We start from the raw sequence: 26,481 nt of genomic DNA on the forward strand, positions 1-26,481 counted from the left end.
TGGGCCTGGGCCTCAGAGACGCCCGACAGGCACCGAGACCAGCCCGTGTCTCCCGGGTAGAGCCTGTTCTTCACGGTCCCTGAAGAACTTTTGGCTATTTTAAGCAAGGAACAGAGCAGTGTAACTGAGCCAGGTTTGGCACCGCGGGTGGGGTGGGGGTCGTCCGCCTCCGGCCCAAGGGTAACCCTGTTGTGCTTTTTCTCCGCAGGCGTCACAATGTAGCAGGGACTCCAGGCGTCGTGCTCAGGTAAGTGCGCGTAGGCCGACTGCCCTCCTCTTTCCGCACCTGTGAACTGCCGGACTCCGCCGGGACCACGCTTTGTGCGTGTGGTCGCCGTTCCTTGCAGCGCCTCTAAAACGCAGGCTTTGAGGACAGGCTGGAGCCGTGCGTGGGTCCTTAGCTTTTCTCCCGGTCAGTACTTCTGATGGACCCCATTCCGCCCTTTGCTCGGTAGGGCTTGGTTGCAAGTTCTCGTAGGAATGGCGGAGTTGTGGGAGGCACACATCCATGACGCGAAGTGAACTAACAGGTGCCGTTTCTGTGCTAGAAAATGGAAAAAGAGCCAGGGCCGGAAGGAGGGTGCAGAAGCGAGTCCGCGTGCGGAGCCAGGAGGCAGCGTCGCGTGGGAGTGCTGGCCTGAAGCCTCCATGCCCCGGCAGAGGGACGGACACGCGGACGTCTAGCGGAGGTGAGGCCCACGCCCCCCGACCCCCGACCCCGGGGGTCCTGCTGACTCCTTGCCCTGCCCTGTTGCTGGTTGTGGCGAGGGCCGGCGATCATTAGTAGCCGGCTGGTCAGGACGCGATGCAGCGTTCACTGTTCACTGCCGAGTTTTCCTGGCCCCTCCTGTGAGAGTCCAAGGTCCAGCCAGCTGTGGGGGGCCGAGGCCTCGATGGCAGTGCGGGGTGCAGAGGGCTGGTCTCCTTCCGTCACTGGTTCACTTGGGTGCCCGGCGTGTCGCGGAGGAGCAGTGCTACTTGGGGGCCGAGCCTGGGGCCTCAGCCGAGTTGTGAGGCGGTCGACTAGAACCCTGCAGGGAGGTCCTCAGGGGCGCAGGGCAGGGCTGTCTCTCCCCTCCCGGGTGCTCTCACCCCTCCTGGGTGGGGGTGGTCCTCAGGGGCGCAGGGCGGGGCTCCCCCTCCCCTCCCTGGTGGGGGTGGTCCTCAGGGGCGCAGGGCGGGGCTCCCCTTCCCTTCTCTGGTGGGGGTGGTCCTCAGGGGCGCAGGGCGGGGCTCCCCCTCCCTTCCCTGGTGGGCGTGGTCCTCAGGGGCGCAGGGCGGGGCTCCCCTTCCCTTCTCTGGTGGGCGTGGTCCTCTGGGGCGTAGGGCGGGGCTCCCCCTCCCCTCCCTGGTGGGCGTGGTCCTCAGGTACAGAGTGGGGCTCCCCCTCCCCTCCCGGGTAGGAGTGGTCTTTAGGGGCACAGGGTGGTGCTCCCCCTCCCCTCCCGGGTGGGAGTGGTCCTCAGGGGCACAGGGTGGTGTTCCCCCTCCCCTCCCTGGTGGGAGTGGTCCTCAGGGGCACAGGGTGGTGCTCCCCCTCCCCTCCCTGGTGGGCGTGGTCCTCGGGGGCGTAGGGTGGGGCTCCCCCTCTCCTCCCTGGTGGGTGTGGTCCTCAGGGGCGCAGGGCGGGGCTTCCCCTCCCCTCCCGGGTGGGCGTGATCCTCTGGGGCGTAGGGCGGGGCTCCCCCCCCCCCCGAGTGGGCATGGTCCTCAGGGACGCAGAGCGGGGCTCCCCCTCCCCTCCCGGGTGGGCGTGGTCCTCAGGGACACAGGGTGGGGATCCCCCTCCCCTCCCGAGTGGGAGTGGTCTTTAGAGGCACAGGGTGGTGCTCCCCCTCCCCTCCCGGGTGGGAGTGGTCCTCAGGGGCACAGGGTGGTGTTCCCCCTCCCCTCCCTGGTGGGAGTGGTCCTCAGGGGCACAGGGTGGTGCTCCCCCTCCCCTCCCTGGTGGGCGTGGTCCTCGGGGGCGTAGGGTGGGGCTCCCCCTCTCCTCCCTGGTGGGTGTGGTCCTCAGGGGCGCAGGGCGGGGCTCCCCCTCCCCTCCCGGGTGGGCGTGATCCTCTGGGGCGTAGGGCGGGGCTCCCCCCCCCCCCCAGTGGGCATGGTCCTCAGGGACGCAGAGCGGGGCTCCCCCTCCCCTCCCGGGTGGGCGTGGTCCTCAGGGACACAGGGTGGGGATCCCCCTCCCCTCTCGAGTGGGAGTGGTCTTTAGAGGCACAGGGTGGTGCTCCCCCTCCCCTCCCGGGTGGGAGTGGTCCTCAGGGGCACAGGGTGGGGATGCCCCTCCCCTCCTGGGTGGGCGTGGTCGTTAGGTCGCGGGGCGGGGCTCCCCCTCCCTTCTCCTCCCCTCCCTCTCCCTTCCTGGGCAGGCTCTTGTGTCCTCAGTACGCATCCGGTCTCCCGAACCTCATAGCCCCACAGGGAGGAGGAGGGGAGGATTTGACTTTGGAAGTCTCTGTGACCAGGTGAGGACCGCAAGCGTAAAGGTGGTGGCAGAGTGGTCGGGGACAGGCCTCACCCACAAACATGTGGCCCCTGGATGAGCCCAGCTCTCAGCTGCTTCGTGGGACGGCAGCTGGACGCCCAGGCCCGCGCCTGCAGCAGGCGATATGGGGCTCAGCAGAGAGCTCCAGGCTGGGGCTCTTGGTGGCGGTGATGATGGAAGTGGTGTCACACATGCAGCAGTTTGGGTCGCGGCTTTCCGTCCCCACTGAGGGAAACTCGTGCCTGCTGCTCCTCTGGTGAAAAGTGTGGGGAGCGAACTCCCAGTAGTGGGGTGCACCCTGGCTACCCTGAGTCCCCACCAGCCTCCACACGCGGAGCGGCCCTGCTCTCTTGCCTCAAGCACAGAAGCTAATCACCAGGCTCTGCCTGCCGTCGTGCGGTGACATCCGGGGTCACCTCCCCGAAGGCGCAGGTCTGGTGGGCGAGCAGAGCTGCTGCGGCAGCTCTCAAGGCAGTGCCTCTGCCAGCCACTGTGGCCTGGCGTTGTGCCCACCCTGTGAGGGTAGGGTGGGACCCTTGCCCCGTGCTGCCTCCGCCCTGCCCCGTGCTGCCTCAGGCTCTGGGAGACACAGCCTCAGGAGACACCGTGGAAGCCGCGCCAGCCCTGGAAGTGAATGGGGAGGAAGGGGTGTGAGCACACAGCCCAGACTCTAAACTGGGCCCAAGGGTTGCGCTGTGAGCTGCAGAGGGTCCAGGTGCCCAGAGCCTGCCCATCCTCATCCCATCCGGCAGCTCTGCCTTCGCGGGCTCCTCCTGCTCCCTCCGCTTTCACAGAAGACAGACGGCCCAGGGATCCTGCCTCTTTGCAGCTTTATGGACCCTCCTCAGTTCTCATGCAGGAGGAGAGGAGGGGGTGTTGGGCACAGAGAGAAGCCAGTGCGGGGGAGCCGGGGGCTTTTGAAAAGGTGGGCTTGTCCCAGTGCACGCAGACACTGGATTGGTGACCGTGCCCTGCACATGCCCAAGAGGCTCCTGCCGCCCAGGCCTCAGGGCCTGCACTGTCCTCCCTGGGGGCGGCTGTCAGAGCTCAGCTAAGGATGAAAGGCATGGAAGAGTTTCAGGTGTTAATTAATTTTGTTTTCTCTTGCAGAAGCCAAAGATGTTGACCAGGAAGATCAAGCTGTGGGACATCAACGCCCACATCACCTGCCGCCTGTGCAGTGGGTACCTCATCGACGCCACCACGGTGACCGAGTGTCTGCACACCTGTACGTGCCCCGCCCGCACCACCCAGGGAGGGCGCGCCCTTCCCAGCTCTGTGCTCTTCAGAACCTTGGCTTTTGTGTTACCACACGCTTTTAGCTCAAGCCCAGACAAAAGCAGGACCCAGGACCAGGGGCAGAGATGATTTTGAAGATAAGTCAGAAAAGTCATTTCACACTAAAGGTCCTGTGGGTGGTTTCAGAGCAGATGAGGCCTTACTTAGGAGAGCAAAACACAGGAGAGACCGCACGTTCCTCCCACCGAGCAGCAAGGCCAGTAGCTGCTGTGACACAGCGCTCACTGCTGGCAGTTTCCAAATCTCCAAAGGAGTTCCTTAAATCCTTCAAAGGGGAACCTGCCAGTGTGTTCCTCACACTTGATGTGTGTCCTCACACCTGATGAGTGTGTGCTTTGGTGTTACAGGACTGATGACTGGGGCTGGACCTGAGTGTTTCTCTAAGTGTGGCTACAGCTGACGTGCAGGTGCCATCCGTCTGGCTGAGGCTCGGCTCTTATGCTAACATGAGGCCCCATGGCTGGCAGCCCTGCTGGTGTGGACGACTGCTGTGTGCATCTCTTGATGGCTGAGGGCATTTTGTTTAAACAGGATCTTTAAAATGAAGTATACACTTATAATACAAGTGATGCTTGTGTATTTCTCACTTTAGAAAATAAAATGTTTGCCAATTTGATAGAATTTTGACTTTAACGTTAATCGTATTTTTAGATATTGGTTAGCATATTTTATGTTAGGTTATTTTCATTTGATTTTATGTAGTTGTACGTAGAAGATACTGTCATCTTTTAGGACAAAGTATTGTAAAATTCTCTGTTTTAGCCCATGTTCTGATGACCGACAGCTCTCTCACCTTTGAGCATCATCTCCCCATTCTAAGTTTTTCTTCCCACTTAATTCCTAACCCTGCCTCTTTGAGGAAGCCCATTGGCGAGGCAGTTAAAACCTTCTCATTGCTTCTGAGACCAGAATGGCAAGATGTTTCCTTTCAGAAGCTAAGAGCCACAAGGAGGACAGCAGTGAGCATCTGTACAAAAATGAGCTCAGAGATGCCCATGTTCAGTGGAGCACACCAGTGGGGTGGGCGCCCTGGCTCTAGACTCTCTCCTAACATACCTGTGCTTTGATGACAGTCTGCAGGAGCTGCCTGGTGAAGTACCTGGAGGAGAACAACACCTGCCCCACCTGCAGGATCGTAATCCACCAGAGCCACCCCCTGCAGTACATCGGGTGAGTGCGGGCCTTCCCAGGCCACAGTACGTGGGGTGCGTGCCCCCGGGCGTCTCTGTGAGTGTGGGTGTTCCCAGGCCACAGTACATGGGGTGAGTGCCCCCGGGCGTCTGTGTGTGGGCGTTCCCAGGCCATAGCGCTGTACCCCCATCCTGCCTTGGCAGCAGCCTCTCCTGACCAAGGGCACCCCAGGAGCTGCACACGAAGAACCTGGGTCCAGCGCTCACCAGGCCATCCTGCCAGGCCTGCCCAGGCTGTGTCTGCAGATACATTTCCATCAATACTTAGGTAGGCCGGGCGCAGTGGCTCACGCCTGTAATCCCAGCACTTTGGGAGGCCGACACAGGTGGATCACCTGAGGTTGGGAGTTTGAGACCAGCCTGACCAACATGGAGAAACCCCATCTCTACTAAAAGTACAAAATTAGCTGGGTATGGTGGTGCATGCCTGTAATCCCAGCTACTTGGGAGGCTGAGGCAGGAGAATCGCTTGAACCCAGGAGGCCGAGGTTGCAGTAAGCGGAGATTGCACCGTTGCACTCCAGCCTGGCAACAAAGCGAGACTCCGTCTCAAAAAAAAAAAAAGAAAAAATACTTAGTCAAGTTAAATTGTTGGAGAGCCCTCAAGACCAAGTTGAATCTCATGAGTTTTACGCAGAATTTGCTGAAGTTAAATTTGATGTGAGCCGGCCCTTGGACACACCTTTCACCTTTCTGCCGTGGGGCAGGTGGTCCTGGGGCCCCGGCCCTGCTGCCCCTGACACATGGCCGAGGTCTTTCTCCCTGCGCTGTGCTCTTCTGCCCAGGGTCACAGAGAGCCTGGACTCACCCCTGGGCCAGCCACCATTTCTGGAGAAGGCACCTCTTGCCTGGGCGTCAGCAGGAGGCCAAGGGGCCAGCCAGGTGGAGCGTGTGGTTCTCACACAGATTTGGGAGGTCATTCAGATTTGGGGGGTCGCTCCAAAGGAAGGGAAATGCTCCCCATACCACAAGAGGGTAGTAGAGATAATTCTGAAGACACATTTTGAAGGGGGAAAGGCAGATGTGTTTGTTTTTCCCTTTTATTATTATTATTATTTTTAATTTTACTTATTTTTCTTGAGATGGAGTCTTGCTCTGTCGCCAGGCTGGAGTGCAGTGGCACCATCTCAGCTCACCGCAACCTCCGCCTCCTGGGTTCAAGTGATTCTCCTGCCTCAGCCTCCCAAGTAGCTGGAATTACAGGCACCTGCCACCACGCCCGGCTGACTTTTGTATTTTTAGTAGAGATAGGGTTTCACCATGTTGGCCAGGCTGGTTTCGAACTCCTGACCTCAGGTCATCTGCCTGCCTCGGTCTCCCAAAATGCTAGGATTACAGGTGTGAGCCACCGCACCCGGCCCTTGCAGACTTTTCTTTACGTTATTTGGAAACATTCTAGAAAAGCCTCTGTTCAGTGGAAATCCCACAAAGACCTGGAGACCCCAGGAAGTACTTGGTGGGAGGGGCAGGGACAGTGTCTCCTGAGTGCACGGGACGTGGGGAATCTGGGGTGTCTGCAGGGACAGTGTCGCGGGGAAACTGGGGTGTCCTCAGGGACGGTGTCTCCTGAGCGCACGGGATGCGGGGAACCTGGGGTGTCCACAGGGACAGTGTCGCAGGGAACCTGGGGTGTCTGGCAGACAGAAGCACGGATTCCCAGAATAACCTTATCTGTCATTAGGCTGGGTGCAGTGGCTCACGCCTGTCATCCCAGCACTTTGGGAGGCCGAGGTGGGCGGATCACGAGGTCAGGAGATCAAGACCATCCTGGCTAACACTGTGAAACCCCGTCTCTGCTAAAAATACAAAAAAACAAAATTAGCCAGGCGTGGTGGCTGGCGCCTGTAGTCCCAGCTACTCTGGAGGCTGAGGCGGGAGAATGGCGTGAACCTGGGAGGCGGAGCTTGCAGTGAGCCGAGATTGCGACACTGCACTCCAGCCTGGGCGACACGGCGGCACTCCGTCTCAAAAAATAAAAAAAGAAATCTTAAACCTTATTTGTCATTATTTGAAATGTTTGTAAGCAGCCAGGTCCCAAATTAAATGATGCATTAATTCAACTCATACATAGCTTTTGGTGACACAAACATTTTTTCATTTGTAAACTAGAAGTAAAATTCCAGCAAAGCTCCAGACTGGTGATTCTGAACTTTGATATTGTTAAATGGAAAATGTACAAGAATTATAGAATTAACATTTCTAGCTAACTCCACCTTTCTGTTCTTTTGCCAGTCATGACAGAACCATGCAAGATATTGTTTACAAATTGGTACCAGGCCTCCAAGAAGGTGAGTGTCCGACTGTCTCGCTGATCCCTGAGGTCCCAGCCTGGCCTCTGCAGCCCCTGCTCTCCTGGAAGTTTGGTTCTCAGATGGGAGGCCCCTTTCCTTTTGGCTGAATCACCGTCTTCTCATCCCTGCTCTCAGCCCAACTTCATCTCCTTGGCTGGTCTCTTCTTTTGCGTGTCTAAGATGCGTAGACATCTTTGTACCCCTTCTGTGTATTCATTCAGCAAGTATGGATCGCATGTTTAGTGCATGGGACCCCCAGGGGTCAACGCAGCTCCTGCCCCTCCCAGGACCCTGCCTTCTTCCTGGGCCCCACCTCCTGTCCCAGGCCTGCCTCCTCGCATCCTGCAGCGCCAGCCTCCCCACAGCAGAGGAGCAGCACGGTGTCAGAGCGGGTAGCTGGTGTTTCTAGAAAAACTTCACCATAAAGTCAAATTTCATTTAGAATTAAAAGAAATACCAAGTAGTAGAAATACCCTGAAAGTGGAAATCGGTTGCTTGGGGATCGCTCAGCTGAGAGCTCCCCGGCTCCCGACACTCTCACGGTGGCGGTCCTCCACTGGCAACCGGCAAGGAGGCCAAGGAGGGGCCCGGTCAGCGCCAGGTGGGCTGTCCTGGCATTCTGCTCATCAGACCTTTCAAAGGCAGATAGAGGAGCTGAGAATTCACTTGGGCTGGTTCTCACTGTATCTCAGAAGAGGGTGGAATTCAAAACACAGCTGAATATGCCAGATCCATAGAAACCGTATCTCACCTTTAATGCGTGACCCAGAGAATCATACTGTTAGAGGCTTCTTTCCCTACTCACAGAGTTCATTCATGCAGGAAGAATTTAGATTTCCTGAGTAAACGTAGATAGAAACAATTAGTCTTTTAATATCTGAAAGTTTTTTAGTCCTAGGAAAAGGCAAAGGATACATTCGAGTTAATGCTGACACCTTAAGAAACGTTTGCACCGAGTGCTTCAGACGTGTAGCAGTGGGCGGGATCGGGGCGGGACCCCAAGTTCTGTGACCCCCACCAGTGCTGACAGTTTAAGAAACGTTTGTGGCCGGGCGCAGTGGCTCACGCCTGTAATCCCAGCACTTTGGGAGTGTGAGGCGGATGGATCATCAGGTCAAGAGTTTGAGACCAGCCGGACCAACGTAGTGAAACCGTGTCTCTACTAAAAATACAAAAAAAAAAAAAAAAAAAATTAGCTAGGTGTGCTGGTGGGTGCCTGTAATTCCAGCTACTCGGGAGGCTGAGGCAGGAGAATCACTTGAACCCAGGAGGCAGAGGTTGCAGTGAGCTGAGATTGTGCCATTGCATTCTAGGCTGGGCGACAGAGCAAGACTCAGTCTCAAAAAAAAAAAAAAAAGTTTGCACTGGAGCGTTTCAGACGCATAGCAGTGGGTGGGATCGGGGCAGGAACCTCGAGTTTTGTGACCCCCACCCCCTGCCAGCAGTTTCCAGGCGTGGCCGGCCTTGCTGCACCTGCTGCCCCCTCAGCCTCGCCCCGTAGCCTTTGATCTGTAAAGGCTGCAGTACATATCCCCAAAAGATAAGGGTGGTTCTTCTTTTTTTTCCCAAGACGGAGTCTTGCTTTGTTGCTCAGGCTGGAGTGCAGTGGCGTGATCTCGGCTCACTGCAAGCTCCGCCTCCTGGGTTCACGCCATTCTCCTGCCTCAGCCTCCCGAGTAGCTGGGATTACAGGCACCCGCCACCACGCCCGGTTAATTTTTTTTCTATTTTTAGTAGAGACGGGGTTTCACCGTGGTCTCGATCTCCTGACCTTGTGATCCACCTGCCTCGGCCTCCCAAAGTGCTGGGATTACAGGCGTGAGCCACCACACCCAGCCAAGGGTTCTTCTTAAAGCTCATAACCACAATACCTTGATAACATTTAGGAAAATAGGAGAGATACCAAGTAGCCACTCAGTGCTGACATTTCTAGTTGTCTCATAAATGCTGTGCTTTTTGGTTGTTATTTATTTATTTATTTATTTATTTATTTATTTATTTTGAGACCTGGTCTCTGCTGCCCAGGCTGGAGTGCAGTGGTGCTATCACAGCTCACTGTAGCCTCAACCTCCCAGGCTCCAGTGATTGTCCCACCTCAGCCTGCCGGGTAGCTGGAACTACAGGCAAGCACCTCCATGCCTGGCTAATTTTTGGTAGGGATAGGGTTTTGCTGTGTTGCCCAGGCTGGTCTTGAACTCCTGGGCTCAAGCAGTCCTCCTGCCTTGGCCTCCCAAAGTGCTGGGATTACAGGTGTGAGCCCCACACCCAGCCTGTTTTTGTTTATTCCAGTCAGGATCCAGAGAATGCCACTGACTCATGGGCCTCATTCTGGTTCCCTCCTGCCTCTGCCTTCCTGTTGTCCTGTGGCAGTGGACCTGGGTCGCGTTCCAGCCGTGTTTTGGGCAAGCCCACTTCTGGGTGTCCATCAGGGCAGGTGTCGTCCACGTGCTGAGCAGGGTGGCACTGAGATCTGCATGCTACCTCCTTTCCATTGCTCGTCTTCGCGTGTTAGTTGGCGTGTGCGTCCAGCCTGGAGCAAGTTGTATATTCTCGTCCACCTCAGCACGCTCTTGTCCGGTGTGGACGCTGCCAACTCCACTCTACATTGAAGAAGTCAAGAGGCGAGAGGTTCCGGAGTGCTCCAGATTGACACCCCCAGGGCACGGTGGCCCCGAGCCGTCTCCCTGACAAGCTCCTGTCTTTGGCCACCGTATTTTCCGTTGAGTCAATATTCTTTTTGTTGTTGTTTCTCAAGCTTTCAGTCACTGTGGCTCTTTAGCAGGAGGATTCTAACTTTAAAACTATTAGCAGTGCACCTATTTTCTTGATGGAGGCTACTTGCAATTTGTTTAGTTTTATCTGTGGTGCAGACAATTGCAAACCTGATTTCTCCGACCAGAGGCCTCTTCCTGAAACGCACGTTAGCTGCAAGGATGCAGTGGTGAGGTGAGGCGTCAGCCTTCGAGGGTCCAGGTGCCTGTTTTGGAGGAGACGCCGACAGGGTCCTGCCCCTCCCACCTGGGCTCCGGGCAGACCCTCCACACTGTCCCCGCACCCCCCCGCACCCCCACATGGTGGGGGCTTGCTAGAAGAGAGTTCCCTGCTACATCAGAGGTGGGGTTAGGTTTGTAGTGGTTTGTTGTTTCTTTTTGTTTTTATAATTTTTTTTAGAAACGTGTCTTCGTAGAGGCAACATGTTTAAAACATTTATCAAAGTGTCCATTCTCAGTCTCTGCCCAGTCTGGGCTCTCTCACTCAGTGGGCGTGTCGTGGTCTTGGTGTGCCAGGCTCCTCTCCGTTTCTGGTGAGGGCCATGGGGCTCACGCGCTCACCTCTTTCCACAGATGCTGAACGTGCCTGTCACCTCTTGCTTTAGAAACGTGGGGTCCGGACACAGTGTCTCAGGCCTGTAACCCTAGCACTGTGGGAGGCCGAGGCAAGAGGATCCCATGAGCTAAGAATGTTTCTTTACCTTTTTAAATAGTTAGGAAAAATCAAAAGCATTGTATTTTATGATGTGATAATTTAAGAATTGAAATTTCATGGTGTGTAGCCTGGTTGGAACCGGCCCCACTGGCCCAGCTGCAGTCGCCTTCACCCGTAAGCCCGTCCGTGGTGCAGCTGAGTGTGCGCCAGGCGTGTGCTGCCTGCCCGCCGGTGGCTTTGAGCAGATCTCTGTGCGCCGTGGCTGGAACTCGTCGTCACTGCATTGGGACGTCTTCATGACCACTGCATGGCCTTCACATCAGAACGAGGAGAGGAGAAAAGGGGACTTCCAGGGCTGCGCTTCGAAGCCACAGTGAACTCTGGGTTATTTTGTTGTTGAACTGTCACTGTTGATGGCAAAGCACTGACGTTCTCATCCGTGATACTGTAGCTACGCTGAGAGCAAACAGCGGACGATGGAGTCACCGACTCAACACCAGCAACATCCCCACTCACAGGAAAGCCGTATTTATAAAATGCTGAAAATTTAAAATGGAATGTCTCATCACAGCAGAATTTCTTTTCAGAAGTGAAAATGAAGATATGGCTGTAGTCAGAATAAGCTTCCGATTGGCTGATTCGTTAGCCTTATGCCAACAGTGAGCTCATCAGATCAGGCTGGACTGCTGCAGCTCAAGAGCAATGTCCGGAGACAGTGAGCTCTTATTTATTTATTTATTTATTCTATCATTTTTGAGATGGAGTTTCGCTCTTGTTGCCCAGGCTGAGTGCAGTGGCACAATCTCAGCTCACTGCAACCTCCACCTACCGGGTTCACACAGTTCTCCTGCCTCAGCCTCCTGAGTAGCTGGGATTACAGGCATGTGCCACCACGCCCGGCTAATTTGTTGTATTTTAGTAGAGACGGGGTTTCATCATGTTGGCCAGGCTGGTCTCAAACTCCTGACCTCAGGTGATCCACCCGCCTCGGCCTCCCACAGTGCCGGGATTACAGGTGTGAACCACTGCACCCGGCCCCAATAAATACTTCAGTGCCTGTATACACCTGACACTGAGTGCTACTATTTTTAATCCTTCTTTATTCTTATAGGTGAAAATTAAAGAAATGGGAACTAGAGCCAAGGGTCAGGGTCTGAAGCTGAGTTGCTTTCCGCTGTGTCCATGGAGCTCTCTCCTCTGCACGGACCTTCTGCAGACTGCTCTTCTGCAGACTGATGGGAACAGCCTCCTGCTGTCAGCCCCCGTCTTGTCTTGCAGGCCTCCATTCCAGCTGCTGGGATGTGATTAATTAAGGGAAACATTTTCTTTCAAGCTGCCCTCAGATCCTCCAGGCTAATCTTTGAGCATTTCCCTTGTGAGGCTCCAGCACTCCATCCACCCGCGGCCGGCCCCACCTATCCCCTTGGCTCTCGGGGTCCCCTCCTCTCTCTTCCCAGGCTCTCGGGGTCCCCTCCTCTCTCTGCCCAGGCTCTCGGGGTCCCCTCCTCTCTCTGCCCAGGCTCTCGGGGTCCCCTCCTCTCTCTTCCCAGGCTCTCGGGGTCCCCTCCTCTCTCTCTTCCCAGGCTCTCGGGGTCCCCTCCTCTCTCTCTACCCAGGCTCTCGGGGTCCCCTCCTCTCTCTGCCCAGGCTCTTGGGGTCCCCTCCTCTCTTTACCCAGGCTCTCGGGGTCCCCTCCTCTCTCTGCCCAGGCTCACGGGGCATCCTCCTCTCTGTCCAGGCTCGTTGCCTCACGTGGGCATTAGTCCCTGCACGGTTGGTGTTTGTGAGGCAGCTGTGTAGGTTGGGATATGCCCAGAGTGTTTTCCTGGCCTGGCCGAGCTCATGGTATGTAGGGAGGACAAACGTGGATAAAAAGTTTGGTGAAGAATTCCTTGGTCACGTAACACATACGTTACTTTTCAGAGTGATGTCTGGGTTGCGGTTTGAGCAGCTTTGTTCTAACCTTTCTTTGCTGCCTACTGTGTGTTCCTGAGCAGTGACCCACGCCGTCCACTGCATCGCCTGGGTGTGAACTGAGGTCACACTTAGGGGGCCTTTGCGAGAGTCCGTTTGCTTTTCCCTGGAACCTGCGAAGTTCTGGCCAGCTCTTGCTGGACGTCCCTGGAGGGTCAGGCCTCCTCTGGTCCAGCCAGAGGTGACCCAATGGCAGGTGTGAGTGAGGATGCTGCGGCCCATCTGCCGCCGGGCAGTCTCCTCCCTGGAATTTGTGCCTGTGGCTGTGGCCACAGACACCAGGGGGCGCTCTTAACCCACTGCCAGGCAACGTGGTGCCAGAGCCCATAGCTGTGAGCAGCCCTCCCTGCAGGCTGTGGATTCAGGCGCCTGGGACACATGGTCCCCGGGGCTCTTGGGCCCTCGAGGGCTCTCTTGGGGTTCCTCAATGGTGGCCTTGGGCACCTGTGAGCCGGCAGGATCTGCCACTGTGCAGGAGCTTGGGGGGAACCCAGTGGCAGGTTCATCTCTGAGCTGCGGGCGTCCGGGCAGTCCACTGGCTCAGCTGTGAGGTCAGCAGTGATGTCTGATGTGGCACTGCTGTGGCCGCAGTGTTTATCAAGTGCAGGAGCTTGGGGGGAACCCAGTGGCAGGTTCATCTCTGAGTTGCGGGCGTCCGGGCAGTCCACTGGCTCAGCTGTGAGGTCAGCAATGATGTCTGATGTGGCACTGCTGTGGCCGCAGTGTTTATCAAGCCCCTGGTGATGGTTGGTTCTGCGCCACTGGACACTTATAGGCAGTGGCCAAGGTGGGGATGACAGTCCCACACCTGGGTTTCCCGGGCCCCGTGCCTGTCCTAGGCCTGGAGCAGCCGGCCTGCGACTCAGCGTCCCACGTGGGCTGGTGGGGCGGGTGCCCAGGGGGTGCACTTCCCGCTGTGCTGAGCCCCCAAAACATCCCAGTCTTAATTTGCTGCTTTCTTATTAGTGGCCTTCAAACTTCATAATGCAAATCCCTAATTTTCTTTATGTGATGTTTATGAACAGAAGTTTAATAGAATCCACTGCCTGTGAGATGAAAGACTGTGTGTTGATTTTCCACAGCGGAAATGAGGAAGCAGAGGGAGTTCTATCACAAATTGGGCATGGAGGTGCCAGGAGACATCAAGGGGGAGACCTGCTCTGCAAAACAGCACTTAGATTCCCATCGGAATGGTGAGTGCCCTGCGTGCCCATCCAGAAGCCCCGGGAATCCCCTGCACGAGGCCTTTTCTTAAAGAGCCGGTGCTGTCTGCCAGCCCCTCCCACATGCGCTCACGGGAGAACGTGAGGGAACCTGAGCGTGCAGGGAGGTTAGGGTTCGAGGTGTTCCTCCTCACTCCTGGTACCAGTGGGAATGTGGGCAGAGGGGAGAAGCCAGCAGGGGAGAGCAGGAGGGCCCCCCGAGAGTGTCTGGGGGGCACAGGTCAGGGGTCGGAGGGCCTGTGGAAAAAGTAGTGGAAGGTGAACTTTCTGAGACTTAACTTGGCTTGCTTTACTGTAAAATGGCAAAATAGTGGTTTGGTTTCTGTGTAAAGGGAATAGTATGTTCAAATCCAAGCATGTCACAACAAATGTGAGGACATTTTATTTTCCTAATGCACCACACCAACTCTTAAGAAATGTTTAGGCTCCTCCGTGTGTCTGTGACAGTTGGAGGGTGGGAGGGGCCTGGCTCTGTCACTCTCACGGCTTTGCGGGTCACAGGAAACACAGCCATGAGGCGTGGTTAGGAAGCGAGTCTGGGAACCAAGCAGTCTGGTCAGAACCGTTGTACCTGAGGGGAAGTTTTCATTTTAAAAGCGGTGTTGGAACAGTGGATTTTTAGGAGAAGGCTTTCAGATCGAGGGGCTGATGTGGTCAGCACTGAGCAGCTCCGGGCGGGCCTGGCCATGTGGCCGGTGCGGAGCGTGTCTGTGCCTCACACCGGCTCCGGCTGCCCCGTCTCTGTCTCCTGTGCTCCCCACGCCTGCACCCACAGACGCACACGCCTGTTCTGCATCCTGGGGAGACCCCTGCAGACGCTTTGCAGACGGCTTTCCTTTGACGCTTACTCCACTCCGGGGGTCCAGAGTCTCTTAATGGAGTGAATTTTTGACGGTATTTGGAGTCTCTTAATGGAGTGAATTTTTGACAGCATTTGGAGTAGTTTTTTAAACGGCTTGACAGTTTGGGTTTCATGGTGCACTATGTTATGTTTGTGCTAAAAGGTGAAACCAAAGCAGACGACAGTTCAAACAAAGAGGCCGCGGAGGAGAAGCCGGAGGAGGACAACGACTACCACCGCAGTGACGAGCAGGTGGGTGGGGGCCCAGGGGTCGCTGCAGTATTAGTGCTCCCCAGGGAGCCTGAGCAGGTGGGCGGGGCCCCGGGCCTCCGGGACACTCCTGTATTAGTGCTCCTGTAATCGTGCAGTGCTTGGAGCACCGAGGGAGGGCTCACACCAGAAACCTTCCCTCGGGATGAAGGGAAGTGGTGACACCCAGCACCCAAGGGCTGCTGTTTTCTTCTTCCCGACTTCTTCCTTTGTTTTTCTTTTTTTTTTAAATTATCAGAGGAACACGTGCTTAGGGTAAAGCATGGCAGATATAAAACATGGCAGGTCAGCGGCCACCTCTGGCCTCAGCCCCATGGCCCGAGTTTTGTGCCTTTTCCTCCAGGCGCGTCTCTGTGCTCCGTGAATGTTATGTGAAAGAAAGCAAAGCCTGGCAGTGTGTTGAAAGGAAAGTGAGAGTGAACGTTGAGGGCCTCTTCGTGTGTCATGGACTGTATTACCAGATAAAGACAGGAAAACTACACGGTCACAGAGATGCAGTAAAAGAATTTGATGAAATTCCACACCCACGTCTAGAGAACTTTTTTTTTTTTTTGAGATGGAGTTTTGCTCTTGTCTGCCAGGCTGGAGTGCAGTGGCGCCATCCCGGCTTACGCAGCCTCCGCCTCCTGGGTTTAAGCGATTCTCCTGCCTCAGCCTCCTGAGTAGCTGGGACTACAGGCACCCGCCACTATGCCTGGCTAACTTTTGTATTTTTAGTAGTGACAGGGTTTCACCACGTTGGCCAGGCTGGTCTCAAACTTCTGGCCCCCCTCAGCCTCCCAAAGTGCTGGGATTACAGGCGTGAGCCACTGCGCCCAGCCAAGTAATGGAACCTTAACTTTTTAGTTTACACTTACGCATTGTTTAAAAGGTTCAGTGAGCATTACAGAAATAGACACGTGTGTCCAACGTGGGATGTGATGGCGTTGCCTTTTGGGTCAGTAGAGAAGAGCGGCCAGTTCAGAGAAGGGGTCCTGAGGAGCAGGAAGCGAGGAAATCACCTTCTTCGTTTATGACCCCAGTTTCACTGCCGTGCCTGGTTTCTGATGTTGAAGTGCCTCATGCTTCCTCTGTTGGTGGCTTGGAGGCTGTCCTGGAACCACGCTGTTCTTCTGTTTCTGGCGTTGGTCTCGTCTGCGCAGAGGCCCCTGGGTCTTTCCTGGTTGGCCTTTGTTAGTTACTTGTCCTTAGAGCAGTTCCCCAGTGGTGAGGAACCCCCCTGGGATCTCATGGAAATTCGGTTTTGGGGTCTGCTGGGTGGGCTGGTGTTCCAGAGGGGTGCAGGCTGCTGCTCCCCTTTCCTCTGGTGTGGTTTTCCATGGATCGATGTAAAGCTGTGTGTGACGTTCTCCTCCAGTTTAATCTCTGTTTTGCAGTTTTCAATTTATATCAGTGTTTACTTTTACTAATATTTACCTTTTCTTTTGATCCTTGATGTGCTAAAGATTTATTTGTTGCTTTCAAAAGGGCCAATTTTTTTTAATTGATCAAATATTGAATTTTCTTTTTTTCTTTTTTGAGATAAAGTTTTGCTCTTCTTGCCCAGGCTGGAGTGCAATGGCACAATCTCAGCTCACTGCAACCTCTGCCTCTCATGTTTAAGCGATTATCCTGCCTCAGCCTCCCAAGTAGCTGGGATTATAGGCATGCGCCACCACGCCTGGCTAATTTTGTATTTTTAGTAGAGACGGGGTTTCTCCATGTTGGTCAGGCTGATCCTGAACTCCCGACCTCAGGTGATCTGCCCACCTCAGCCTCCCAAAGTTCTAGAATTACAGGCATGAGCCACCATGCCCTGCTGAATTTTTTCTTTTCTTTTCTTTTTTTTTTTTTTTGAGACAGTCTCACTTTGTCGCCAGGCTGGAGTGTGGAGTGCAGTGGCGCAATCTTGGCTCACTGCAACCTCTGCCTCCTGGGTTCAAGCGATTCTCCTGCTTCAGCCTCCTGAGTAGCTGGGATTACAGGCACACCCCACCACACCCGGCTAATTTTTACATTTTTAGTAGAGATGGGGTTTCACCATGTTGGCCAGGCTGGTCTTGAACTCCTGACCTCGTGATCCACCCGCCTCGGCCTCCCAAAGTGCTGGGATTACAGGCGTGAGTCACTGCGCCCAGCCTTGCTGAATTTTCTTAAAACATTTTTTTTTCTGACATCTTGAGTTAAAAGTCTTTTGTTGATCTTTGAGACGGGATCTGGCTCTCTCACCCAGCCTGGAGTGCAATGGTGCAATCACAGCTCCCTGCACCCTCTGCCTCCTGGGCTCCTGCCCAAGCCTCCAGAGTAGCAGACACTGTTGGCACATCACACCAGTTAACTTATTAAATTTTTTGTAAAGATGGAATCTTGCTGTGTTGCCTAGGCCGGTCTGAACTCCTGGGCTGAAGCAGTCCGCCTGCCTCAGTCTCCCAAAGTGTCCGGATTCCAGGCGTGAGCCCACGTGCCCGCCCAGTCTTTTTGTAAGTGCATTTCCGGCTGTGTTTCCTGTGTGCTCCTGGCTGCTCCCTGCAGACTTTGATGAATAATATTTTCACTGGCATTCATTTCTAAAGAAGCTGTAATTTCATCAGGGTTCCTTTTTAATCGAGAAGTTTGTTCTGAAACATTTGAGTAACGTGGCCTTTTTGGGTTCCATCCACTCCCCTTTCTAGTCTCCTTCCCGGGCGGTCAGGGAGTGTTGTCTACGCAGATCTCTGCCTTGGGGGATTGAGATCTTCTTTCTTGTTCACTTGGGAGCAGATTTTCCAGGGGGGTGATTTTCCTTTGGCTGAGTTTGCTGGTTGGTGTGGTGGGTAAACAAGTGGACCCTGGGGGCCAGTTGCCCACGTCCTGCTCTGCCTTTAGCCAGGGTGTGGCTTTCACAAGTGACCTACCTCTGCCTCAGTTTCTCTGTCTGTGGCGTGAGGTGGTGGTGACATTGCCTCGAGGTTTTTATGAAGATTAAATGATTTCCTATTTGTGAGGCACCTGGAGGTGTTAAGTTGAATGAATGAAAAGCAAGCAGGCAGCCTAGGAGATTGTGAACTCTGACATTCAAGTCCGGTCGTTTTTCTTGTTGATTCTTGTTTTCTCTGTTGCTCTGTAACCTCGCAGTGGTGCTTAGGAGCCGTGCTGCTGGCTGTGCAGGCTGATGGTTCTTACGTAGTTTTGATGACTTGCACAAGCCAGTGTGGATTCTTTTTTTTTTTTTTCCTTGTCAGTGTGTTTTCGCTCTAACCCCCGATTTTCTTGTACTAACATTGCTACTGTTGCTGTTGGTCTCTGCTTCCACCCTCCCTGTCATTTGTTTCAGCTGTGTTACGGAGGCCTTTGCTTTGCTTTGCTTTTTTGCACGCATCTCAGGTTCTGTTTGATAGGAGAGTTTAACCCCTTGTCTTTGTTGTGAGAAAACATTTTTTTCCCCTCTCCATGAGGGCTTGGATCCGGTTTTGGTGTCTTCTTTCTCTGCTCTAATGGTCTGGAAATTTTGCATTATCTTTCTGTTCTTCTTGTGTCTGCTCTTAAACTTGGATTCCGTGTCCGTTTGTGGGATTATCCGCGTCTATAACTTTGTGATGAGTTCCTGATCTCCATCTTCCATAACTTGGGAAGTCATCCGAGGGTTTGTTCCAGATTGTTTTGGGTAATTTTAAAATTTTATTTCACACTAATTTTATTCTAGGAATCGTTTCTTCATCTTACTGAAGTTTTGATGTGACATTATAGTTATTTAGGCTTGACAGGAGGTTGCATGGGTTTTGTGGGCGTTTCTGGTGTCTTCCTGGCGTGTGTTTGGATTTGTGCTTCGCCACGTCCGCATGTCACTTCCGAGCCCAGCGTGGTGGCCCCTAAGCTCCTGCCGGTCACGGGCTCTGTGTTGTCCCCCTCACACCAGAGACAGTCATTTCTTCTCTTAACTCTTACACCCTCCTCAGTCACTCAGATGAACTGATTAAATTATGTACTTTTAATACTAAGCATTAAAAAAAAAAAAAAAACAGATGAGGGAAGCACCTGCCACCCAGGCCCATGTCTCTGCTCTCAGCCTTGTGCCCTCCCCTGCTGGCCCCTCTGAAGGGCATGAAAGTGTGAATGCTGTGCCTGTGCCTGGAGGCTCTGGCCCCTCCAAACCCTGGCTGGGCTCCAGCTCTAGGTTTGTTCAGCAGCCAACTCGGAGCAGCCAAGGCTTAGGGTGGCATCAGCCAGCCGTGCTGGCTTCACAGCCGACCTCTTCTCCATCATCTGACGGGCGCAGGCCCCCTCGCTGCCACCCACCACTGGTGGGCACTCAGCCTCAAGGCACAGGCCTCCTGGGACTGGTGGCTCCTCCGAATCTTCCTGAGAGAGGCAAGTTTAGTCATCACTGAGCAACGCAAAAGCGTGTCGGGTTTATTTACTCACAACGATGTCTTCTAAACCAAAAATACTTGACGAGGCCTTTCTTTCTGTTTTCCGAGGCCTTTCTTTCTGTTTTCCGAGGGAGGGGATGGGGATCCTCCTGGAAGACGGCGCCTCCTGCACAGGTGAATGGTGTTTCCCACACTTGACCTTGAGAGTCTGGAAACTGGCCGAAGCCGCCTCTTCCACTGCCCTTGCTGTTCCCTCCTGAGGTCCCTGCTCGTTCTTTCTCCTCTCAGTTCTGCCTCCTGCAGTCCCTGCATCTGCCACCTTCTCTGTGTGACCCCATTCCTTGCACAGCCGGAAGCCTCTTGGTTAGCCTCAGGTGACTCATTTGCTTCACAGCTGTTTTTCGCTCTCATCCTTTTTTAAATATAAGCCATCGGTCTGTTTAATTCCAGAACTCTCCTTTCTGGAGCCTGACTTCTTTGGGAGCAGCCGGCGGGTTTCATGGATGCGCGGCCACAGCTGTTCCGCTCTTTTCCCCCAGCTGCTGCTTCCAGAGCCTGGCTTTGTGTGGGCGTCCTGAGGCCTCCGGGACCGGCAGGCAAGGGTGGGGTTTGTGGATAAGGAGTGAGGTGGGGGGCGGGCCTGCTGCCCTGAGCTGGGGTCCTGAGTGTCCTCCGAGACTTGGGGGTGGGGTGTGATGCAGTCTTGTGGGTACAGGGGCTCTACATGGACTTCGACCCCTGTGTGTGCAGCCTCCTCCTCCGGTTCCGGGCCCCCAGGGGTCTTCCCACCAGACTGAGGCTGGGCAGACAGGAGGGGCCTGCACGTGGCTGTGACCCCGCCAGGGCAACCCCAGAGATTCCCACCCCCTTCAGGCCTCTGTCAGATCCAAATGCTCGGCCTCCGCCCATCTTCGTTTTCAGAGCCTCGGGATTGCCAGTCCCCTCCTGGTGCCCGTCTGTCCAGGGCTCTTCTGAACAAGTCCCTGATGAAACTCTTCTCTCACTTCAATAGGGTTTGTCCTCTGTTGAACCACAAAGGTTTGTGTTTGAGATTAGCTCAGTTTACCTAGATAGTGGGAGACAGATCCCAGCCGTCACTGGAGGCCCCTCTGGGCCCTGATGGCTCACGCACCTGGGCTGTCAGGTGGCCCAGGAGAGGGCATGGGCAGCTTCTCTCCCAGAGCTGACAAGCCCCGGAACAAATGGTAAGGAAATTAGAACAGAAATTTAAAGCTTTTTTATTTTTCTGAGACAGGATCTCACTTTCTTGCCTAGGCTGGAGTATAGTGGTGCAATCTCACCTCCCTGCAGCCTCGACCTCCTGGGCTCAAGTGCTTCTCCCACCTCAGCCTCCTGAATAGGGACCACAGGTGTGAGCCACTGTACCTGGCCTAGAACTTAATGTTTAAGAAGACTCTTGGCCGGGTGCGGTGGCTCACGCCTGTAATCCCAGCATATTGGGAGGCCGAGGCGGGCGGATCACAAGGTCAGGAGATCAAGACCATCCTGGCTAGCACAGTGAAACCCCATCTCTACTAAAAATACAAAAAATTAGCCGGGCGTGGTGGTGGGTACCTGTACTCGGAGGCTGAGGCAGGAGAATGGTGTAAACCCGGGAAGCAGAACTTGCAGTGAGCCGAGATCACACCACTGCACTCCAGCCTGGGCGACAGAGCGAGAGTCCGGTCTCAAAAAAAAAAAAAAGAAGACTGGACCGGGCATAGTGGCTCACGCCTGTAATCCCAGTACTTTGGGAGGCCGAGGCGGGCAGATTGCCAAAGCTCAGGAGTGTGAGATCAGCCTGGGCAACAAGGTGAAACCCCGTCTCTACTAAAATACAAAAAATTAGCTGGGCGTGGTGGTGGGTGCCTGTAATCCCAGCTACTCGGAGGCTGAGGCATGAGAATCGCTTGAACTTGGGAGGCAGAGGTTGCAGTAAGCTGAGATCGAGGCACTGCACTCCAGCCTGGGTAACAAGAGCGAGACTCTGACCTTCTACAAACCCTACATTCAGCTTCCCTTGGAGCGAGCTGCTGCCCAGTGGAACTTCAGGGGCGTTCTGGGCCCAGGCAGGAGTCACCTCCATCTTTGGTGGTCGGCACCCACAGACCCCAGTGGGGCTGCAGGGCTGGTGTGGTCTCTGCTCATCTTCGCTCGTGCAGAGTTAGGAAACCCTTACCGGGCCTGTTGACTTTGTGGGTGTGGTGTCCCAGCACCAGAAACAGAGGAAATGGCTTCTATACCCTGAGCAGGCCGGGGGGTCAGTGTGGGGTCCCTGCCGCCCTCCAGAGGCTCCAATGGCTCCTGTGTGTGGAGCTGGAAATGTGGTTTGTTTTCACTCCTCCGAGTTCTGCCTCCCTGGCCCGCCAGCTCCTGTCCGCACCCTCGGGCGTGCGCTGTGCTCTTGGGACTTCACACCTGAGAGCCGGACACATGCTCCTGCCGCACGCCTGCTGGAAGTGGGCTCTGCCTGCAAGGGCCTCGCAGCCGGCGTGGTGAGGGTTGGCTGGTGGGGAGCGGAGAGCCCACCCATCCAGGCCAGACCCCCTGGAGGTGGAAGGGGCGGAGGGTAGAAAGAGCCTCTCCTGGACTGCAGAGGTGAGGCAGGAGGTAGTGAGCTGGGACCTGGTGCCAGGCTGCCCCACGTGCCGTGGGTGGTGAGTCCGGGGCAGAGTGAACGGGTAAGGCTGGAGGTGAGGTTGGGGACCTTGGGGGCCTATGGTGAGAACTTGCTGTTCACCCAGAGGAGGGAGATGAGGCAGATGGGATGTGAGGTCAGGGTGTGCTGTGGGATGCAGCCTGGCGTGGCTTTATCCCCAGAGGGTTGCTGCTTAGCGCAGCTGCTCTGCAGTGAGCTGCCTGCACCGCCAGGGTGGCCATGCAGAGATCAGGCAGGCGTCTGAGCCGGAGGCCCAGGCAGGTGGCGGTGTGGGTGCAGCACTGGGTTTGGGGCATATTTAAAAGGGAGGGAGCCTGCAGGACTCGCTGGTGACCCAGATGCAGATGGCAGATCTTGGGCTCTTTTTCACTTCCAGGTGGACAGGGAGCTCAGTGTTCCCAGGTAGGCTGATGTGTAGCCGTGGAAAGCGACAGGTCTTTCTGCAGTGCCGTCTTTACAATCAAAGTTGCATTTCGAGATGTGTAACGCAACTGCTTGATGGTGACTGCCACGTGCACACAGGGCCGCATGGTGTCGCAGAGTGCGCGGCGTTGTGTGCACGGTGTGTGCGTGGCGCATGTTGTTACGCTGTGACTTTTTTACACTTAATTTCCCATCTATTCTAATACTGGAGACTTTTAGGTGGTGACCAGCCCATCACTCTTCTAAGACATTGCACTTGTCCCCCTGGGCAGGTGTGTTCCACAGTATCTGTTATTTCTGATTCCAGTCTCCTGTGTGTGGGGTGTCCAGCAACTCATCGCACATCTCTGGGCTCCTCTACGTGTGAGTTGCTTACTTGTTCTTTGCCCGTCTCTGTCCTGGGCAGACTGACTTTTCCTTACGTGAGCTGCAGGGCTGCCTCCTGCCTCGCCGTCCCACGCTCACTCCAGGGATCGTCTTTCCTTCTGCGTCTGTCGGCTTTCTTCGACCTATCATCATCCACAGTTTTAAAATTTGACATAATTAAATGTATCGGTATTTTCTTCGTATCTTAAAAATGTTTCCCCATTCTGAGGTCATAAATACATTCTCCTACATTGTCTTGTAAAATACTTTAAAGTTTTGCTTTTTAGTTGGGTTGTAAGTCCCTGCATTTGACCTTGTGTGTAGAATAGGCAAGGTGGAGTTCAACTTTGCCAAGTTTCCACACTCTCAGGTCCCCCCGGGCTCTCCGCTCTGTTCCACTGGTCTCGTCTCCCATTGTGCCGAAACAACAAGGAACTTGCTGAATTGCAATGATTTATTTTACCGTTAAGTTGTGGTCTTCTGGGAGAGTACGTACCCCTCATTTTTCTTCTTCAGAATTGTCCTTTTTTTTTTTTTGGAGATGGAGTTTCACTCTTGCCCAGGTTGGAGTGCAAGGCCTGATCTTGGCTCACCGTAACCTCCGCCTCCCGGGTTCAAGCGATTCTCCTGTGTCAGCCTTACAGAGTAGCTGCGATTACAGGCATGCGCCACCACACCCGGCTAATTTTTTGTATTTTTAGTGGAGACGGGGTTTCTCCATGTTGATCAGGCTGGTCTTGAACTCTCAACCTCAGGTGATCCACCTGCCTCAGCCTCCCAAAATGCTGGGATTACAGGCATGAGCCACCGCCGCACTTGGCTTTTTGTTTGTTTGTTTTGAGATGTAGTCTTGTACTCTGTCGCCCAGATTGGAGTGCGGGGGTGCAATCTCGGCTCACTGCAACCTCTGCCTCCCCGGTTGAAGTGAGTCCCCCACCTCCGCCTCCTGAGTAGCTGGGATTACAGGCACGCACCACCATGCCCAGCTAATTTTTGTATTTTTATTACAGATGGGGTTTCACTATGTTGGCCCGGCTGGTCTCGAACTCCTGACCTCAAATGATCCACCCGCCTCAGCTTCCCAAAGTGCTGGGATTACAGGTGTAAGCCACTGCACCCGGCTGTTTTCTAAACTCTAGAGTTGAACATTCCTTTAGTTTCCAGCTTCATAATTTGGTTCTTATTAAAATAATTTTAAAATTTTCAAGTTTTTTTTAACCAGCTTTCTAAATTGTGTTAAATGCACATAAAATATGCCATTTTAACCATTTTCAGGTGTGTGGTTCAGTGGCCTTGGGTACAGACCCAGTGTTATACGGCCACCACCACCATCATCTCCAGAGCCTTTTTATCTTCCCAAACTGAAGCTCTGCCCCCATTAAACACTCACTCCCCACCCCGCTCCCCCAGCAGGGTCAGATCGCAGAGGGGCCTGCCGGGGGTTCTGAGGTGATGGAAACCATCCGAGACTACCATGGCGATCATCGAGAAAGTCTGTGAATTTACGGAAAATTATTGCATTATATACATAAAAGAGGTGTGTGTAAACCGTGCCACAATAAAGCCTAAAAATTAGAAGTGTGCTTGTAACTTAGTGCATTTAAATAGGTAATACATTCGTTTAGTCCTAAGATTAATATTATAGAAAAGGTTTAATTTTGTTCTCATCTCTGTCACTGTCTGTAGTGACCTATAGAGAACCACTGTGATTATCTCCTATATGTATGCAAATCTGAGCAAATGTAAACATATTTTGTTCTTGTTTTCCTTCCACAATCCCCCCCACTCCCGCCCCTGCCCATATGTGTCTGCGTTTTCCCGCAGGTGCATGCAGGGCGTTCATCTGTGCAGCCCTTCCTGCTGCCCTTCGGCCCCATACACTGCAGACCCCACTGCCTCAGACCTGTGCCTGTGTGGCTGGCACGCCTGTTCCCCGAGCCTGAGACGGCAGCTGCCTGTTGAGGGCAGGGCGCGTCCGCTGCTTATAGAGACGTGAAGCCCACCATGGCCATTCTGTTGGCGTGTGTTTGTCACGAGCTGTGTTCCCGTATAGAAACGTTTCTCGTCTTTAGGGGGCTTCCTCCTCATTAAGCTCTATTTCTTAAAGTCTCATGACTAATACTAATCTAGCTATGCCAGCTTTCTGTTGGTTAATACTTGTGTGATATTTCTGTTCTTAAAATGTCTTAAATGTGGCACTGTTTACAACATAGAGCTAGGTTTTTAAAAAAAATCAGAAACTTTTTTAGCTGGCACGTTACCTTACACATTCTACGATTTTCCATGGAGGATCTGAGTTGGTTCCTGCTTTATTTTTTTTATTTTGCTCTTTTCGTCAGTTTTTTCCTATGCTTCATTCCTCCCTGTTGTCGAGTGAATTACTAACTTTCTTTAATCTCTTTCTTTCTTCCTCTGGTTTGCAAGGTATAAGCTCTACTTCTGTTATACTAGTGGTTACAAAATGTATAAACTATTTACATTTTTAAAAATCCAAAATTGGCCCGGCACGGTGGCTCACGGCTGTAATCCTAGCACTTTGGGAAGCCGAGGCGGGCAGATCACGAGGTCAGGAGATCAAGACCATTCTGGCCAACTTGGTGAAACCCCGTCTCTACTAAAATACAAAAAAATTAGCCGGGCATGGTGGTGCGCACCTGTAGTCCCAGCTACTCGGGAGGCTGAGGCAGGGGAATCGCTTGAACCCAGGAGGCAGAGGTTGCAGTGAGCCGAGATCGCGCCACTGCAGTCCAGCCTGGCTACAGAGGGAGACTCTGTCTCAAAAAAAAAAAAAAAAGTTCAAAGTTACTGTAAGTCTGTGCCCCTCCCTGCACAAGCACCCCCACCGCGGCTCTCACCGGGCACCCCCTTTCTCCCTGCTTCTCACTTCTTCGCCAAACTCCAGGTCTTTCTCCCCTCGCTGCCCCTCTCCCGAGTTCTTCCCCTTCCGGACTCCCGGTCTTTCTCCCCGCGCGGCCCCTCTCCCGAGTTCTCCTCCTTCCGGACTCCGGGTCTGTCTCCCCGCGCGGCCCCTCCCCCGAGTTCTCCTCCCTCCGGACTCCGGGTCTTTCTCCCCGCGCGGCCCCTCCCCCGAGTTCTCCTCCCTCCGGACTCCGGGTCTTTCTCCCCGCGCGGCCCCGCTCCCGAGTTCTCCCTCCCTCCGGACTCCGGGTCTTTCTCCCCGCGCGGCCCCGCTCCCGAGTTCTCCCTCCCTCCGGACTCCGGGTCTTTCTCCCCGCGCGGCCCCGCTCCCGAGTTCTCCCTCCCTCCGGACTCCGGGTCTTTCTCCCCGCGCGGCCCCGCTCCCGAGTTCTCCCTCCCTCCGGACTCCGGGTCTTTCTCCCCGCGCGGCCCCGCTCCCGAGTTCTCCCTCCCTCCGGACTCCGGGTCTTTCTCCCCGCGCGGCCCCTCCCCCGAGTTCTCCTCCCTCCGGACTCCGGGTCTTTCTCCCCGCGCGGCCCCTCCCCCGAGTTCTCCTCCCTCCGGACTCCGGGTCTTTCTCCCCGCGCGGCCCCTCCCCCGAGTTCTCCCTCCCTCCGGACTCCGGGTCTTTCTCCCCGCGCGGCCCCGCTCCCGAGTTCTCCTCCCTCCGGACTCCGGGTCTTTCTCCCCGCGCGGCCCCTCCCCCGAGTTCTCCTCCCTCCGGACTCCGGGTCTTTCTCCCCGCGCGGCCCCTCTCCCGAGTTCTCCTCCCTCTGGACTCCGGGTC

General features: G+C 54.7%; 1 protein-coding gene across 14 annotated transcripts in view; it reads left to right on the forward strand.

The window, feature by feature from the left end:
* Positions 1–26,481, forward strand: part of PCGF3 (polycomb group ring finger 3) — a 62,938-nt gene that overhangs the window by 26,178 nt on the left and 10,279 nt on the right. For 4 of the 14 annotated variants that reach the window (XM_009239714.4, XM_054553648.1, XM_063723258.1 and 1 more), the window contains 7 exons: positions 209–247; positions 549–689; positions 3,596–3,713; positions 4,858–4,954; positions 7,207–7,262; positions 13,748–13,858; positions 14,893–14,981. In XM_009239714.4, the coding sequence (XP_009237989.2) occupies positions 3,605–3,713; positions 4,858–4,954; positions 7,207–7,262; positions 13,748–13,858; positions 14,893–14,981 (462 nt within the window). In that variant the 5' untranslated portion in view covers positions 209–247; positions 549–689; positions 3,596–3,604. Of the gene's footprint in view, positions 1–208; positions 452–548; positions 690–3,595; positions 3,714–4,857; positions 4,955–7,206; positions 7,263–13,747; positions 13,859–14,892; positions 14,982–19,777; positions 20,366–23,785; positions 23,983–24,185; positions 24,354–26,481 lie in introns of those variants that run through there. The other 10 variants (XR_008524305.2, XR_008524306.2, XM_063723259.1 and 7 more) reach the window with 10 other exon arrangements.

This window comes from Pongo abelii, chromosome 3 (assembly GCF_028885655.2).
Source record: "Pongo abelii isolate AG06213 chromosome 3, NHGRI_mPonAbe1-v2.0_pri, whole genome shotgun sequence".
NCBI lineage: Eukaryota > Metazoa > Chordata > Mammalia > Primates > Hominidae > Pongo > Pongo abelii.